The following is a 19,357-nucleotide window of genomic DNA, read 5'->3' as shown; positions in this document are numbered from 1 at the left end:
ATATGACTCACAGGTATGTCCCTTATAAAAACAGTAAAACTTAAATGACCAGAGAAGATCTGGGCTCTAATCAGTATATACGGCGGCGGCGGGAGGGCCGAAGAAATGCCAAATTTCCCTCTCAGACCCGCCCAGCGCCCCCCGCCCCGCCAGCCCCGCTCCCAAAAGCGGAACAGCAAGTTTGCTGCACGGGGAGGTTACTACCCTCCTAGGGCAGCCCAGCCCGGGGCGACCGGGGCTGCAGGCGAAGTCGCCTGCGCCCTCCCTCCGCAACGACGCCGCCTCGTTCCGCCCGCCCGCCCTCCCCACCTCTCGGGGTCCTCGCCCCCTGCCCGAACAACACTCCCCCTCCCGGAACGGATTCCCGCGCTGCCCGCACGCAGTCCACGGGGGTGCGCTGCAGGCGCCGGGAGCAATAACCCCCGCGAAGGCGGCCGTTTCGCGGGGGCGGCAGGAACGAGGGCTGTGGGCCAGGCCCGGGGCGGCCCGTCCCCACGCCGCCGCGCGCCCTCCCGGTCCGGGAGGCTCGGCGCCGCGGGTCAGCGCGAGGACGGGCGGGGCGGCCCCGCGCCGAGCGCCCCCTGCCGGCGCGCCCGCGCCCGCGCCCCGCCCCGCCCGCCGGCCCGCGGCGCCCCCGCCCCCTCGGGCGCTCCGTAGCCGTGACGTGCGCGCGGCGGGGCCGGGGACTCGGCGGGGTGCCGGCCGGCGGGCGGAGACGGACCCGGGATCCGTCCGAGCAGGAAGCGAGCCGGGGACCGGTCACCGCCGCCGCCCCGTTCCGGTGCCGGTCCGCGTCGTCGCCCTCTCTCCTCGCCCTCCGCACCCCCCCCCCCACCTCCCCTCCCGCCTCACCGGCGACAGGTAGCCCCGCCGCCGCACACCTGCCCTCGCGTCCGCACAGGTGAGTGCCCCGGGACGCCCGCGGTGGGGCGTCGGCGCCGGGGCCCCGCTTCCCGGAGCCTCGCGTCCCCAGCCTGGCCTTGCTTCGGGGCCTCCTCCCGCCGCCCGGGGCAGACGAGCCGGCTCGGTTCATCTCCCGGGGACGCCGGGGGTGAAGCAGGTGATGAGTGGGCCCGGGCGGCGGCGGCTCCCGGTAGCGCATGGGTGGGTCTCATTTCCACAGGACAATGAGAGTCTCGTTTCAAGGGTCTGTTATCACCAGGATACCTTCGTGTATCTTCTCTGGCTCCCAGGTAGAAGCTGAGCCCTCAGGTGTCCAATTCTGACCTGCACGCCCCGTGGTAGTTTTCTCTTTCGTAAACAGGCTTAAAATTCAGTGCAGGAATAGTGCTTTTTGTTCTGGGATGTGAGGATCAGCTGCCGTGCCTATTAGTTTAATCTTGTAGGAGCCCAGGTTGGGACTGTATAAAGCTGTAGTTTTAGTCTTTAGTTGGTCTAGTACTTTGGGTACGTTAGTATATATATCTGCTACTGAACAAGAGATTTTTACATTTTTTAATTTCCAAAACTCTTTAAAACGATTAAAATGCTCAAACTCTGGGATAAGAAAATAGTTTGATAGGGTTATTACTAGAACATCCGTGTCAGAAATATTTCCATACAGGTTTAGAAAACGTGTTACATTTTATCTGGGGTGAAGTTTGTAGTGGAGGAATGCTTAAATCCTAATCTACAGATCTAAGGAGCTAGGAACACTGCCCCAATTTAATAGGCTGCTGTACATGGTAGATAAAAGTTTTCCTTGTTATGCTCTGGCGGTGTAGATGCAATATAGCTAAATGTCGTCAGGGTTTGAGAGTTTAAAAGATTAATATTCTTAAGATTTAGCTGAGCACTGTTCACCGCATAAAATGTGAATCTTCAACTTGGGCTGGTAGTGGTCATGGTACAAAGGTTGGCAGCAAAAGGACATTTCTGTACAAATTAACTAAACTTAGATGTCTTGGGTTGTGGTTTGCATTGGAAATTGTTTAGTGAAAAAATTGCCTTGGTGTCTTTTACTATTAATTTTAGAAACACCACAAATTGGTCTATAGCCAGAGCTTGAAACAAAGCAGCCTTTTAAAATAACTCATTGACTTTTAAATATCCATCTCATTTAGAGTATTTTCAGTTGTGCAGAATTACTTCCATAGTGGTAAACAGAAGTTATTTTAGTGTTATTCAGGTTTGCCTGTTGCATTTGTATGTTCTGTGTGACATGCTATTTAATTGTTGGCTTTTTAAGTTACATTTTAGTTTTCAAAAACTGATTTTAAAAGGGAGTAATGGAAGTGGTAAGCAACTTTAAGAAAAGATTATGATTAAAAACTCTATGTATGTAATATTTAAAAGTATATATAATATACATATATTCTTCATTAGTGCCTGGAAACATGGACAAGAAAAATGTAATAAGCTATTGCAGTATTTAATGTAAATTCATGCAAGGTCTTAAAAATATCATAAATCGTAACCCATGGAACTCATCTGAAATGGATTTTTTTCTCTGTTTATGTTTGTGTGATCAAGTTTTAAAATAACAGTGGCCAGGAAATCTGAGAGAAGCTGAAGGCTCTTTTTTCATCCTGTTGTGACTTTGCCTGGAGACTGTGGTGTATTATGCAGCCCATTGTTTAGACAACGGGCTGTCTCAGGGTTCTAAAAATACAACTAAAATTTTAAAAAAAATTGACTATGTGAGGTTTGAATAAATATAAGCACCCCAGACATTAAAAAAAAAACAACAACTGATTTTCAGTCTGCTAATAATTGAACCTCCATGTCTGTTATGTAAAATGTCAGTTTTATAAAGATGTTTAACCTTTGTGAAATTTTTATTTTTATATATTAAAATATTTCAAGTAAAAGATTGAAAAAAGTATGACAAGTGTAATAAATCTCATACAGTTTAATTTTGATCCTTACAATGATATATTTGGTAGTAATGTGACTGGCCCTTTAGTAGGATAAGATCGTCACCCATTTATTAGGCATCTGCCATAATCTGGCAGTGTTCATAATCTGAACACTAACTGAGGAACTTGATCTACAAAATAACTTTCAAGGTTGGTGGTCTTGTCCTTTTTACACGTGAGGAAATTTAGGCTCAGAGAATTGAATATTTGCTCAAGGTCATGAGGTCATGTAGCTCCAGGGAGGGTCTGGATTCACACCCAGGTCTTCTGACCATAAAACCTCGGTCCTTTCCACCAGAGCAGGTTGCTTTGATGTCAGTGCAATTGGTAGACTGTTCTGGTAAACCTGCAGAGCTGGTATTGTGTTAAAGAATGTAACTGGAGGTTTGAACAAGGTACAGAGGAGTGACATTACGAAAGGCCAGGAATGGGGCTCGGAACTAATTTTGAACTCTGTGTCTGTTTCTTCATTCTTAAGTAGACAGCCTTGAACAGTGATATGATGTTGCTTTATCATTTCTGGGGTAAATTCCAGAATATTATACATATTGTGCACTTTTAATTTTGATGGGCTGTAGGAACTAGAATTAGGCTGTAATGTAACACTGGTTTTCATTGTAGCTAAAGTGAATACTATAATGTTCCTGGTTAGGGTAGAACTTAAAAATGAGATAGGTTATTGCCTATAAATGCAGTAGCTGCCTTTTAAATATTACGTAATTAACTGTAATACTAAGGGGAAAAATGGTTTTCAGATTATGATTAAATTGTGAGCTGTTCGATCAGGACAGTTGTTTTTTTTTTTTTTTATGTCCTGTGTTTATTTCAGGAATGTCCCTTGAGCTGTAATAGACATAAAGAATAAAGTGAGCACACAAAGTCCATCTTTTGTAGCAAATGAGTCATTTCAGCAGTAGAATGTAGTTGGGTAGATGAACAGAAAAATGGTAGGAAGGCTGAGTTGGGTGACTTCTGTTACGGGTGTGTCTTTGTTTTGAACTATTAGGAATTTTGCATCTGAAGGATACTCATATTCAACTGTAAATACAAAACCATCATCCAAGGGCTTAATGTAAATTATTAATGGTTGATCTGTAACACATCTGCTTTCGTGTGTGTGTGTGTGTGTGTGTGTGTGTGTGTGTGTGTGTGTGTGTATAGATAATCAAGAACTAACTAAAGTTAAATAAGCTTAATTCTGTTTTTGAGGCATTATATAATGTTCAGAGGAACCAGGATGTTCTACATTTAAAACAGTTATGCTTTTATTTGACAGATTTAGTGGACTGTTAATAATCTTAAAATATAAATATATCGTCCTACTTACGGTTTTCAAAAATACGCTTTTTTTTCTCATTGAGTAGTGTAAGAATGACACAGTGGTTTGAGAAATGACCACAAGTCCAGCAAAAGTTCTCCCTGTGAGTACTGAAGTATGGGAAGTAAAACCAGAAGAACAGACCTGGCATCTTTAGAAACCTTGCTAGTGTTGAAGAGAGGGGAAGTCCTTTTCTATTTATAAAGAGTGTCTCTTCCAGTGAAACCAAAATACTGAAACACATTCCTTAGGTGATATTCACATGCCTGCTGAGTAATGTGCACAAAGCAAGGCGGTGCTCCTGGCAAAACCACAGGCATCTTTTATGTACCTTATGTCACTTGTTATTTTATTTGAAGGTAACCTGCTGCTTAACCTTTACAAGGTAAGGTATTACGTATCACAGAATTAAAAAATTTCTATTATATGTGGATGAGCATCTTTTTCAGCAAATATTTATTGATGGTTCATTGTGTTTAAAATATAGCTGTTGATGGGAACTGGTTCTTCCCTGTTCTGGCAGATCTTTGGATCTAGGAAATAGGAAGAGTGGGACAGATGTGAAAAGAAAGATACACAGAAACACCCATTTAAAACCTGAAGCTGTTTATGTCAGAAGTTAACACCCTACATGTATGACACTTTACTCTTTTGGAAATCATTTTATGTACATTTGGTCCTAGAACAACTTGATGAAGTAGTTGTGGTAAATCTGTTCTTATTCTGCACATGAGAAAATGGAGACAAAAAAATAAGTACTTTGTTCAAGGTCACATGTGAGGCTGCTTTAGAAGCGTCACTGAGGATGGAACTGCTATCTGTGTGTTCCCATAGATCCCTCCCTCCCCCAGGTCTCTAACTCCTAGATTTAGTAAGGGTTAACCTCTCAGCAGTGACTTATTTCATTTTACGGATTTAATTCAGATGGTTCAGGAAATTCTGAATAGTCAGGATAACTGAAGTGATAATTATTAAATATGTAGTTACACTTTTTTTTTCTTTTTTTTTTAATGTAAGGTAGAAGATGAGCATGATGTAGTATTATGGAACTGCTTTAACATTTTTAATAGATTAATGGAGTAGAGGTTGGTAATTCACTTTTCTAGTAGCAGTGTTTTCAAGGGAAAGCCAACAATTAGTTTTTCTTTAAACATCCACGTGCAAGTTTTTTTTTGTTTTTAATTTTTATTTATTTATTTATTTTTGGCTGTGTTGGGTCTTCGTTTCTGTGCGAGGGCTTTCACTAGTTGCGGCGAGCTGGGGGCCACTCCTCATCGCAATGCACGGGCCTCTCACTGTCGCGGCCTCTCTTGTTGCGGAGCACAAGCTCCAGACGCGCAGGCTCAGTAGTTGTGGCTCACGGGCCCAGTTGCTCCGCGGCATGTGGGATCTTCCCAGACCAGGGCTCGAACCCGTGTCCCCTGCATTGGCAGGCGGATTCTCAACCACTGCGCCACCAGGGAAGCCCAACAATTAATTTTAAAAAAGGAGAAAAATATTCTGGAGGAATTTTGAAAATAAGTTTTATTATTTGGCACATTGATATTGATCTGATTATTATGCTTGCTTTTGTAAAGACTCGCTAATGAGCTAAAGTGTGTCTCTGTTGGTACCTCTATGCCTTCATTCATTTCACAAATATTTGAGTGTCTGTCCTGGGCCAGGCACTGTCCTGAGTGCCGACGATACGGTGATAAAACCAAGTCCTTGTACTGAGTGACATTTTATTGTTGTTTTGAATTAAGTTAATTATAGACTCATCATTCTAGTATGTGATTAACAGGGCTGACCGTAAAGTTGGGAAATAGTTGCCAAAGTGGTACAATTTGGGCCACTAAAAGCCTCATTTGCTCTAAAATATTCTACTCCTGGCCTTTAGTCCACTGAGTTACAGCACTGTTACCAGTTGCCTTCTGATAAATAAGAATATGTTCCAGCTTTTATCGCACTTTCAGGAAATAAGGCTGAGAGAAAATAAATGGGACCCAGGACTGATATGTTGGCTTTCGTAAGAGAGTGGGTTGGCAAAGTATAATTTTAGTAGCCGCTGTTGTTTATTGAGCTCTTGCTGTGTGTCAGGTACTATGTCAAGCAAGTACTTTATGTACATTAGCTCAGTTAATCACTATGTTGGACTTCCCTGGTGGCGCAGTGGTTAAGAATCCGCCTGACAATGCAGGGGACACAGGTTCGAGCCCTGGTCAGGGAAGATCCCACGTGCCGCGGAGCAACTAAGCGCATGCGCCACAACTACTGAGCCTGCGCTCTAGAGCCTGCAAGCCACAACTACTGAAGCCGGCGCACCTAGAGCCCGCAACCAGAGAAGACACTGCAATGAGAAGCCCGCGCACCGCAACGAAGAGTAGCCCGCGTGCAGCGACGAAGACCCAATGCAGCCAAAAATAAATAATAGAAGACATTAAAAAAAAAAATCACTATGTCAGTTCAGTGCACTTGGCATTAAGACTCTCGTGTCTTAGGAGAGAGAGGCACAGGGATGTTAAACTCGCTCAAGCTCCCAGCCAGTACTTGGTGGAGCTGGGATTGGATCCCTTGTCGTCCTGAGCACGTGGTTGTAGATACTCCTGTGGTAAGAGGGCAGGTAGACTTGCGGCGCGCCACCAGTACGTCACGGCCCACCGTGTAGGTGGAAGGGCTTGGTGAGTGAGGGGTGGGTGCGGAGAGTCACGAGAGCTTGTTGCGTGAGCGGTGGGAGTTGGGGGGACGGGGCGTTATTGCTTGCCTAACTGCTGGCCCCTCAGGCTTAGCCTCTGTATTCCAGCCCCCAGGTTCCAGAGCTGCATCTGTGCATAAGTGCTTGCTTGTCCGCCTCCAGGGTAAGGGGACAGCAGATGGTTTTGCCACTTACTACCTGGGTCAGATTGCTTAGTTTCTCTGGACTTCAGTTAGTAAAATGGGGGCTACGGTATTACTTACCTGGTGTGGTTCTTGTGAGGACTGCATTAGACGCTAATACATGGAAAGCACACATCACACGGGCACATAGCTAGCGTGCATTATTATTGTTACTGTGTTGGTTGTTTTTTCTTTTCCACGTTTAATGTGGAATGTTCATCCAAAAGGAAAAAAAGCTGTGTATTGGAGATTTGGGTGAAATCTTGAAGTTGACCAGGTTTAAGTAGTTCTGAAATTCAGGTGTGTACCAAGAATTATCTGGGGAACTAGTAAAAACACGAGAGAGAGGTGTGGGTGGGGCATGGGCAGTAGCATTTTAACAAGCTTCTCAGTTGATTTATTTGTGTACCAACATTGGAGAACCACTGGTTGAAACCTTTTCTTCATCCTCTGCTTTGGGAGGGTGTCAGCAATAACAACAAAAAATCGCTCGGATTAACCAGGCAGCATATGGTAAAAGGGAGTGAAATATCGGTTACCAGAATCTCTTCATTGATTTTCTTTCTTCTTTTAAGCTTATTTGGAGCTCATAGCATTTATCTTGAGATGACAATGCAGTGTTAAATTTCACACCTAAATTTAATTGTAGTGAGTATTTCAGCTTATTAACCAGCTTCATTTGGAAGTGAGCTACTTATATTTAATTTTTAAACGACTATACAGATGGCAGTAATATATAAATGATGCTTGTTTAGATCTTAAGACCTTTTTGAACTGTTTGGTTGCACTGGGTCTTAGTTGTGGCAAGCGGGCTCCTTAGTTGTGGCACGCAGGCTCCTTAGTTGCGGCACGCGAACTCTTGGTTGTGGCATGCATGGGGGATCTAGTTCCCCGACCAGGGATAGAACCCGGGCCCCCTGCATTGGGAGCGCAGAGTCTTATCCACTGTGCCACCAGGGAAGTCCCCTTTGTAAACTTTTTAATTGGATTTCTTTAGATAATGTACTGTTTTGAATAACTAGACTTGGTCTTGTTAGCCACAGCAGGCAAGGTCCCAGCAGGAAGGAGATTTCATCCCGGATGGTGCAGATGAAGAGCCTGCAGGGGCAGGGAGCAAGCACGGGGTGGTGAAGCACCCAGGGAACAGCAATGGTGAGAAGCCCTTAATTCTCCGGAGGTCGTCGCGGAAGCAGAGAGCTGGCCTTGAGGAGGAGGCCGGGTTGGGGCTGAGGCTTTGAGGCGGCCCGGCGGGGAGGGGGGAAGTTCCCTGACCTCTCGGCTCCCTCTGTCTTTTGGGTCTTGGCTGGTGACTTTGCTGGAAGGCAGCTGGGGAGCCTGGGTTAGCCTGGCTCTGTGCCGCCTCTTCCTCCCAGGGTAGGGGCACAGCAGAACCGGGATGGAGATGCAGTGGAGCAAGTGGAGGGTAACTCGGGCAGCGGTTGGAACCTTCGGGAATTTGTAGCGTTGCCTTGGTGCATTTTAAATCGCTTGTAGCATTGTGATATATCCGCAGAGTGCTTGAGGCTACCTGTCTTATACATGCGTTTAGAAGATAGTTTACTCACTTTCTCATTTAATCAGTTATTTCAGGAAATCTGATGATCCATGTAACCCGATGAAGAACATAATCTAGGTCGGTTAACATAAAGCACTTTTATTGACATGTTGTTATGCCTTAATGAGGTTTTCTGAAATTTTCTTCATCAGGTAGTCTTCGTTTGATAGAATAAACGCTTTTCATTAAAAAAATCTTTTAATAATTAAGTTTAAAATATTTTGGCAAGAAAAGTCGCTTGCCTTCTGGAAATTATACTTCCCGTTCACCTGGACTCTTGAGCGTGCAGAACACCAGGACACAGATCATAGAAGTTAGACTCTTAGGACATAATTGTTCTTCCTCCCCAGGTCCTTTTAAAGACACATTAAATTTCTGTATAAATCTGTCGCAGTATGCTGTTGTTCAGCTGTCTTCCGCTAATGCCAGTTTTACCTAGTTAATCTGATTTCTGGCCAAAAGTCTAAATCCGTGCTCTTCATTTTGGATAGATTCCTGAGGATTACTAAAGAAAAACATTTCTCTCCTTAAAGAGATGGTATGAAGGTCCCTAGTGTGTGAGCATTACTCCCCCCAAAACAATTAGAATAGTTTATATGTCTTCTCTTGAGGGTTCCGGGGAAAAAGAGTCCAAGATTTTATTCAGATTAAGCAGCAGCTAGACTGTGTCTTGTTCACAGTTTCCAGAAAAGGAGAGCAAATTAATAACCAGCACCTGGCTATGAGACTTGAACATACAAATAAAGGCTACATGTAAATGTTATATTGGGGTTTTTTTTGTTTTGTTTTGTTTTGTTTGGAACAAATAAGTTTCTCAGCTTGTCTTTAAAAGAGTATGGTGGAAAACAGAAACAGGTTTGGAGTAAGCAAAATAGCACCTACGCTTGGAAATCATACATTTAGATTTTATTTTTCTGTTAAGTGGGCCTTTTTCTTTCTGTAAAAGGGGAGAGTTTAAACTTTTGTGGAATCTTCTAAAAACATATTGTTTATTTTGATTTCATGCTGATAGAATTAGTACCCCGCAGGAAAGAATTGAGGCTGTCGGTTTTTCCTTGTTATACTCTTTGAATTTCCCTGATTTGAGGATTGAGTTATTCCAGAGGGAACTTTTCTCTGGTTCCTTGTTATTTTTTTTCTAAAATTAGATGAAACAGCTGTGTTTTGGTTTGTGGGCAAGATTTGCTGTCTGTTATCCTTTTGGTATTTTGCGGAAGAACAAAGTATACATGTGTATGTGTTTTGAAGAGGAATGAATTAGTTTCTCTGCTTTTTCTGGTCTATCATTGTTGAGTTGAAGATGAGAACAGCAAGAGGGTTTATGTATCTGTTGTGCTTGAGGGGAGGGGAGGAGGAGAACTGAATGAATCTGAACATGTGACCAGATTCACTTCAGATGTTTTAGAAGCCAGAGAAAAAAATTTCAGTCAGAATTTTGTATTTTCTAGAGATAGATTCTACTGATACGTTTGCTTTTTTGAAGTGGGGGGGGGGGTGCAGCATAAATTAGGAATTTATAAACTAGTTTAGTTTGGTGATTTTAATGAGTTATTAGCAAAAATGGAGATAGTCTGACGGCTGCATACAAGAATGCTAGTGTGTCAGAAGGTGGTCTATTATTTATTAAAAGTGTGCTTCTGGAACTGGTCCAGAATCTCACGCACTTTGGTCCTGTTCTCTACGGTTCTACTGTTTGGCAGCAACATTGACCTAGATTATTTTCGGGACGTACGGACACCTGAGTACATCAGCAAGCTTGAACAGCGGAAGGTGGCCATATATTATGCCGATGTTTTGAAGGAGTGGCCCCAAATGACCCTAGAACAGTGCAGTTCTAATAGTTCCTGAGGGCCAGTGATATGCCCCCACTTTGGGTACTTCACAGTCCTTGTCTCATGTAATTCTAATGCTGACCCGTGAGGTGGCTCTTCTTAACCCCATTTTGCAGCTGAGAGAACTGAGGTCTAAGTAACTTGTTGAGGTGACACAAGCAGTGAGGGGCAGGGCTGAGGAAGTTCAGGTGGTCTGGATCCAGAGCCTTTGCCCGATTCAGAATTTTAGGTTACCTTTTTCTGTGTGTTCTTTTAAAGAGTCAAAGAACCCTTCAAGATTAAGCTGTTCTTCCTTCTCTGTCTACATAAGGGTGGTAACACCCTGACACTCGGGCAGCAGTTGCTTGATTTCAAGTTCAGGGCGAATAGGTCCTCTGCAACACCCTTGGGTGTCCCCACCCGCTGGTTCTTGCTGTTCAGAGAGCTCCAGCCTCTCCTGGGACTGATGAGAGGGGGGGACTTTGTGGACACGTAGAGTCTAAACCATTCTGGATGCGTTTTCAACCCCTGAACGACTGCCCCTTTTACTTACATCATTAATTTGCTTTAAACAAATGTATTGCTGTAAAGTTTTGTGTAAATTAAATAAATAACTAAATTATATATATTTTTATTATCCTTGAAAAGCTTCTTGTTTAAAGGATCTGGATAGTGACTTCTTTTGTAAAGGGAAGAATCTTTCTGTAAAACAAATGATTGTTTTCTAGATTATACTAACAAGTATGGATCTTTCACATATTACCTTTGCATAAACATGGGTTTGGCTAAACACACATTTCATATAAATATGCCTAAATTAAGTGTGACTTCATATTGTGCTTGATACTGTTAATAAAGAGGGATTGGATAATGGTTTTCTTTTTTTTTTAAAACAAATGCTGTTTGTTGAATTTGTACTAAAATGTACTATAGTAGCCTTATCTCGACTAAGAATAATGTTCTTTTAAGCAGTAGATTGAGGTTCAATATATAGCACAACAGTAAATTCTTTTTGTGTCATAAAATTTATTAGGTACATGTTAATGTTCTGTTTAAATGCTAAAATTGGTGTTTTACGTGAGTCTGAAATACATTCTCTGAAAATTACAGATAAAGTTTAGAGTGAGAGTTTTTTAAAAAAATTGTTGTGGTTGAAAGGCAGACAAGCTGTTGTTTGGAAAACATAATTTTCATGTAGCCCTGGGTGAAATATTTATTTCCTGTACCTAATACCTTGCTAATGAGGCTGTGAACCCAGTTCCATTGTAATCTGTGTTCTGTCCCTGAACACTCAACAGAGACTACTCTGTAACCTCCTAATTAATAGATCCAGTGGCCTCATTTAGATCATTATTCTTTTCCAACCTCTTTGGCTACTGAGCAACTAATCTTCCTTGAATTATTTCTTCTGAGCGCCTGTGGTCATGCACTTCCCAGGTCTCCAATTTTTCCTATTTGGTTTTTACTGCGTGATTTTGTCGGCCCATGTCTTTACTGTTCATGTCTCATAAAATCCTGTGCGTGGCACTTTGCTCTACTTGCTCTGTTCTTATTTTTGATAATTATATCAACTCCATGGTTCTGACTCTTATGCAGGATTCCCCCCAGATTTCTTTTTTTTTTAATTAATTTATTTTCGGCTGCATTGGGTCTTTGTGGCTGCAAGCGGGCTTTCTCTAGTTGCGGTGAGCGGAGGCTACTCTTCATTGCTGTGCGCGGGCTTCTCATTGAGGTGGCTTCTCTTGTTGCAGAGCACGGGCTCTAGGCACGCGGGCTTCAGCAGTTGTGGCTCGCGGGCTCTAGAGCGCAGGCTCAGTAGTTGTGGCACACGGGCTTAGCTGCTCCGCGGCATGTGGGATCTTCCCGGACCAGGGCTCGACCCCGTGTCCCCTGCATTGGCAGGCGGATTCTTAACCACTGCGCCATCAAGGAAGTCCAGTTCCCCCCAAATTTCTTTCTGTATAATCTGGACCAGCATTTCCAAGTTGATGCTCCGTAGACATCTTAAAATTTCACGTATTTCCTTCAGAGCCCTCCTCGCAGAAACTGCCTCTCCTCCTGTTTCCCTTATGATGCCCTCATTACCCTAATTGTTCACGCTCAGAGCTTTTACTCGCCTTTTCCCGCTTCACTTGTCATATTCTGTCAGTTGCCAAACCCTGTTCCGCTTCTGGAAGGTTGGCCGTCCCTTTCCTCCCCCTCTGACCGAGCGCAGGCCTCGCTCCTTTTTCTCTCATACATAGCTCCCTGTGTTTGGCCCTTTCCCTCAGTGTACAGTCTGTCCTGTGCATTGCCGTTAGAGTTCTGTTTCAAAGTAGAAATCTGATTGTAATAATCCCTTGCTCAATAAGAATCACTGTTAGCCCTTTATTAATACATTGGAGAGTCCAGACTTTCATCGTGGGATTTGAAACCCTTTGAGGCCTGATCTCTTGGCCCACATTTCCACCTCAGTACTCGTCACACTTCCGCCATTGTCCTGAGCTCTGGCCCCATTGACCTGTTGCGCAGACATGTCCCCGTTCTCCCACCTCCTTACTCTTGTTCAAACAGGCCTTTGTCTGGAATACTTGCCTTTAGTCAGGCTTACCCATCTCTCAGGACCTGCTTGAATTAAATCTTTGAAAGTAGCTTTCCCCAGTTTACAGTTTGGAAGTACACCTGTATTGTAGTATTCATCACCGGTTATGTAATGTATGTGTATCTTCTTTCATTCTCCACTGCTCATCCTAGATCGTGAATGACTGGAGAGTATGCACTGCCAGTAAATGATTTGGTGAGGTCTTACGTAGATCAGCAGATCTCAGGTCTTCGGACTTCTTTACACTCTTAATTATTGAGGACTCTGTAAAGATTTTGCTTATCTACTTGGTTATACCTATTGATATTTACTGTATTAGAAACTTTAAAAATATTTAGTCTATTTAAAAATAATAATATATGCATTTTAACAGAAATGACATATTTCATGGAAAATAGTTATTTTCCAAAACAGCAATTAGTGAAAAGAGTGCCACTATTTTACACTTTTGTAAAACTCCTTCATGTCTGACTTAATAGAAGATAGCTGGGCTGTCATATCTGCTCATGAATTCAGTTTGTTGCATTATTTTTTTTTTGGTTGAACTGTGTATGAAGAAAATCTTCCCTCACATAGATATCTCATTGGGAAAGGAAATATTAACTTGACCTTTTCAGTTAATTGTGTGTATATTCTTCGATCCTTCACCACCACTAACCAAATGGTAATTTCTTAAAGTTCCAAAGTGGAATTTTAAGCCATATCCGTGAATTTTCTGTACCCTGTTACATTAAAATCCATTGTTCAGTTTTGCACTTTGAATGGATCTTTTACCCATATGTGATTTTACAATATGGTGTAATGGTCATTTGGAACATACTGTTCCACTGAGTTACTCATGCAGATCTTCGAAATATATGTAATATATTTTGATCTCATCAGAAAAGTCTTTTAAGTATTTAAGCTTAAACAGTATAAGCTGTTTTATGTTCAAGGTGGCAGATGCGGGTTTTCCCAGATTCTGCTTTCACTTGAATCTTATCATCGTCAACAAGTACTATCAGTTGCTTTCCTTGCTGTGACAGCCTTCACTCAAAAAACAAACAAAACCTCGTTTGCCAAAAACTCAAGCTTGAATAACCAAGGTTTGTTAGTCATTCTTTGCAGTGAAAATAGTGTTTCATGAAAAAGTCAGTTCCTGAAGGTTACCGCTCAAACACTCCCGGAAATATTTTCCTTGGGGCAACATCATACCTTGTTTTACAGTGGAAGTGGTTTATGCACAATCCCCATTTTGTCATATAGAGTATTAAAAAGATGTGTATTTGAGGATCAAAATGTAATAAAACCAATACATTTTACTGCTTCATCAGAGGTATTGTTTTTCTTATTGAAGTGTAGTTGACTTACAATGCTGTGTTAATTACTGCTGTACAGCAAAGTGATTCAGTTACACATATATACACACAGTCTTTTTTTAATACTCTTTTCCATTACGGTTTATCACAGGGTATTGAATAGAGTTCCCTGTGCTCTACGGTAGGACCTTGTTGTTTATCCATCCCACATATAATCGTTTGCATCTGCTCATCCCACGCTCCCTGTCCATCCCTCCCCCGCCCCCCTTCCCCTTGGCAACCACCAGTCTGTTCTCTATGTACATGATTCTGTTTCATCGGTAAGTTCATTTGCGTCATATTTTAGATTCCACATATAAGTGATATCATATGGTATTTGTCTTTCTCTGTCTGGCTTCACTAAGCATGATCAACTCTAGTTGCACATCAGAGGTATTTTTACGTGAGGCGGCATCCTTTTTACTGTGACAGCAGTGACCACTGCTACAATTTGGTGCCCCTGCCTTGATTTTAGCTAAAGTGGTAGAAGTTTTACCCATCATTGGTTCTGCATTATTAGGGCAAATGTCTTAGTATTACTTTAAAAATAGTTTTGACCTTGTTGACTCTCTGCAAGGGTCTCAGGGATCTCCAGGGATTCATTGGCCACACTTGGAGAACCGCTGGTCTAGATCATCATCCACTGGAGTTGTGTGTTCAGGTTTTCTGTAGACCAGACCTAGAGCCTGGACAGTTAGAATTAGACATTACCCCCCCCAGTTAATTTAATTCCAATTCCTTATCAAGAAGTTGAGGAAGCTGAGGTTTTGAGAGGTTAAGAGACTTGCTAAGGTCATACAGCCAAATAAGTGGCAGAACTGAAAAGATAATTCCTCTTAATTCAGGAATACCTCTTCATTCAGAATTCATTTTTTCTATCAGTATTGTGCAGTTTAAAAATTTAGAGGTAATTTCAGAGATATTTTATATAAAGCTATGGCTAGAAAGTAAGCATTTCTTTTTAAGCTATAGTGTGGATACTGTCCAATAGAATTCTTAGGGGATAGATTTTTGAACTTTGTGACCCAGAACTCTGGGATCAGATTGCATCTATTTTTTTCACCTCTTTTTTTCATCTAGTTGACTATGAAATTGCTTGCTGTGATCAGACGGAAGATTAAGTGAGAAATTGAGATAATTCAGCAATTAGTGTATAATCATTCCTAAGAAAAAACTCAGTTATTTACCGTGGTAAAAATCAATATCATCAGTTTGACATTTGAGAGAGCAGGATATGATTATACAGAAAATTGAAAAGTAATTGAGCATCTTTTGGAGAGTATTTTATTTTTTATTTTTTAGTAGATCTTTATTGGAGGATAATTGCTTCACAATACTGTGGTAGTTTCTGTTGCACGACAAAGCGAATCAGCCATATGCATACACGTGTCCCCATATCCCCTCCCTCTTGAGCCTCCCGCCCACCCTCCCTATCCCACCCCTCTAGGTGGACACAAAACACCGAGCCGATCTCCCTGTGCTATGCGGCTGCTTCCTACCAGATGTCTATTTTACATTCGGTAGTGTATATATGTCAATGCTACACTGGAGTTTCTAGGCTATTGGGTAGAGCTGGGTCTTGGTGCCGAGATGAGGAACTGCGTGAGACCTCACTCCGATGAATGTTCCCTGGAGTCTGAGATTCTCTGTTAGTCCAGTGGTTCAGACTCAGAGCTCCCACCGCAGGAGCTTCAGGCCCGACCCCGGGCTCGTGAACCAAGTTCCTGCAAGCCGCTGGTTCACTCTGAGGTTCCTCCCGTCTCCTTGGGCATCGGAGTCCCCTACCAGCAGCTGGCAGGCGCCCTAGTTGTGGGGAGGCGCTAACTCCGTGTCTTCCCACACCACCATCTTGACTCCGCCTCCTTGGAGAGTATTTCTTTTAAAAATCATTTTACTGTGGAAAGTTTTAAGCGTATTCAGAAAAGAAGAGCATGTGAGCCACTATGTACCATCACCCAGATTCGGCAGTTAACAACTCATGGCTAATCTTATTTTACTTTTTTAAAAAAAATCTAATTATTCCCCCTCCCCCTGCATTATTTTGAATCAAATTCCAAATATCATTTAATTCATCATCTATAAGCATTTCAGTTTGTAGGAGAGAGTACTTCCTAAAACTTTTAATTAGGGGACTTGGTATCTAAAATAAGTTTGAATTAACCTCTCAGAGGTCTTTTCTAGCCTAACCAACAAAGCCAGAAACAAACACCTCCTGTTTACACCCTGTCGTCTCCTTGTTCTTTTGCCTTATTTCTCTTTCCCTTACTATAAAAATTTCTTCCAGCTGTTTCTGTTTTTCCTCTGCTTCTGTTTTTCCTCTGCTCACTCTTTTATTCACTGCAGTATCATTTCTGCTTCAACTACTGTATACTGAAACTCTTCCGATATTACCAGTGGCCTTCCCATTTTCAAATCCATTAGCTTATTTATTTATTTTTAAATAAATTTATTTATTTATTTTTGGCTGTGTTGGGTCTTCGTTTCTGTGCGAGGGCTTTCTCCAGTTGCGGCAAGCGGGGGCCACTCTTCATCGCGGTGCGCGGGCCTCTCACTATCGCGGCCTCTCTTGTTGCAGAGCACAGGCTCCAGACGCGCAGGCTCAGCAGTTGTGGCTCTCCGGCCCAGCTGCTCCGCGGCATGTGGGATCTTCCCACACCAGGGCTCGAACCCGTGTCCCCTGCATTGGCAGGCAGATTCTCAACCACTGCGCCACCAGGGAAGCCCTCCCCTTAGCTTTTAATATCACCCCTTCCCTGACTTTTGTGAGGTGGGGCTTAAAACCTTGGGGGATGATTTAGCTGTAAAGTGTGCAAGATTATGCTTTGATATTATCACTTGCGCATTGTAAAAAAGGTGCTGTTTTTGCAATCCTTAGTTCTGTCCCAAGAGACCAGCGTGCTCTTTCCAGTAAGTATGATCCTTCTAGGACTTGGAGTTTGTGGTTGCTGGGTTGCCAGTGGTCAGGCTAGAGGCTGCACAGTTACTGGACTGAGCAAATTCCTGTCTGGCTATTAGCAGGCACGGAGGAATGCCTGCTGGTCAGCTCCGGGTTGGGAGTGGGAACAGAAGGTGCTGCCTTGGCTCCTGGCGTCGGGGGCTGGGCTGGCGTTTGTCCCTGGATACTTTGAATGAGACACGTTGGCAGCTGTCCAGATTGGAAATATACCTTCTCAGGTTCCAGGCCTACCTTGGCTCATCTGCGGGCAGTGTGGGGATAGCAGCCCCCAGTGGACGCCTGGCTCTGCCCGAGCTCAGTCTCCTGCCTTGAGAGCTGTGTGGCTTATCTGCGGACAGTCTGGGAGCAGCTTTGCCAAATACAGGTCAGGAGGTGCGTGTGACCTGAAAAAGGGTCCTCTCCTTTTCCAGTTAGGCTGTTCAAGGCTTGAGCTTTATTCGGTTGTTATTTGTTAATGTTATTTTGTTGTTGGTTAACAGTTTTGATGGTTAGCTATACGTTTGTTTGAGGGAATATGGCTTGTGTCAGAAATGCGTAGTGCTACCCGTATAGACCTGTGGAAAGTGGCTTTTTAACGGAGTTAACTCATGCATTCCTGGGAACAGTAATTAGTGATACTTACGAGTAGTTTGAATCCTGACATGCAGAGTGCGTTGGAGTTTTGTTTTATTTTCCTGGAATGTGCAGCATATCACTGCTTTAAGATTTCATTCTGCTCATCTTTTAATGCTCTGTTCAAAATAGGTCTCCTTTGTCCTGGTCCTTGTCCTTCACTGTCCCTTCCCCACCCGGTCCCCACCCCTGGCAGTTCTTTGAGCACTTTGTGTTTCTCTACGACACAGTTTACCTGTCTTTCTCCTTCGGTAGGCTGTGAACACTCTGATTTTATTCTTGTGTGTTTAGGGCCTAGTACTTGGCCCTGTTGTAATATAGATGCTCAGTAACTGTCTATTCAGTGAATAATTGAATCACGAATTTGAACTGTGAATATATTGTCTACTTCTTTTAAAAAGTTTTTTCTTCAAATATAAATACTAGGTCATCTCGTCAACATAAAACCTCTCAGAGGAGTTGAGATTAGGATAGTCAAGGGGTTAATGAGCCCAGGTACCTAGAATATTGCTTACAAAAAAGCCCCGAAACTAGTAGCAATGGTAATAAAGGACTTTTAAAGGAAGATGAAACTGAAGCTGAAAGAACCCTTTCTTTAATAATTAGGGAGGGTGATGTGATACGGGATATACTGGGGAGACAAGATCTGCTTGTTTGCATAACTGTTAGGGTTCGACCAATCATTTTGAAAAATTAGAAAGCTAAATTTAGTTATTTGTGTGCGTTCCCCTTTTTGACCTCCATCCTGAAGTTTTGTGTACTCCTTTTCCCAGCCTGAACAAGTCCAACCGTGTAAGAAAGACTGTTAAACTTGTTAACACATACACACTTGTAGCACCAATTAGAGTTTTCATATAATTTATGATATTTTTGGATGAAAGTTACTTTAAAGATAACTTTTTTTCTGATTATAAAAGTGGTAGCTGTCCTTCAGAAAATTTGAAAAATGTGAAATGTGTAAAGGAGAAAAGAAAAACCATTTATAATGCCATCACTTAGAAACAATAAGTATTCCTATTTTAATATATATATTTAAAAAACATTATTCATTCTTATTGTGAAATCAGAGAAGTGTTATGCTCTACTTTCTTTTTTCCTAATTAACTGTAATTTATCTGGAGTTTATTTTGGAGCATGGTTGAAAAATTATTTTAAAATTGTAATATTTAATCATCTTTCTTTTTATCACTAAGAAAAATCTGATCTTTTGGATCGTTATTAGGGAAATTTTATTTTTTAATTCCTCCACATTCCTTTTTTTTGCCACGCCACGCGGCGTGCAGGATCTTAGTTCCTCAGCCTCCCGTGCCCCCCAGAGTGCAAGCTTGGAGTCTTAACCACTGGACCATCAGGGAAGTCCCAGTTCCTCCATATTCTTTATTAAAGCCTCATAAAAATTTTTTGAGTAATATCTTTTATACTGTGTTCATTTTAATCCACTAATAAGTCATCTGCCACAACAGATCAAAACAG

At 42.5% G+C, this 19,357-nt stretch overlaps 1 protein-coding gene across 7 annotated transcripts in view; it reads left to right on the top strand.

Moving 5' to 3' along the window:
- Nucleotides 1–673: 673 nt before the first annotated feature.
- The window catches only part of MYO6 (myosin VI), a 139,759-nt gene continuing 121,075 nt past the window's right edge, over nucleotides 674–19,357 (top strand). For all 7 annotated transcript variants that reach the window (XM_057527753.1, XM_057527752.1, XM_057527751.1 and 4 more), the window contains exons 1-2: nucleotides 674–901; nucleotides 8,070–8,184. In XM_057527753.1, coding sequence (XP_057383736.1) covers nucleotides 8,182–8,184 — 3 coding nt within the window. In that variant the 5' untranslated portion in view covers nucleotides 674–901; nucleotides 8,070–8,181. The remainder of the gene's footprint in view (nucleotides 902–8,069; nucleotides 8,185–19,357) is intronic.

The sequence above is a fragment of the Balaenoptera acutorostrata genome, chromosome 14 (assembly GCF_949987535.1).
Source record: "Balaenoptera acutorostrata chromosome 14, mBalAcu1.1, whole genome shotgun sequence".
Lineage (NCBI taxonomy): Eukaryota > Metazoa > Chordata > Mammalia > Artiodactyla > Balaenopteridae > Balaenoptera > Balaenoptera acutorostrata.
This window is presented reverse-complemented; position numbering and strand designations above follow the sequence as displayed.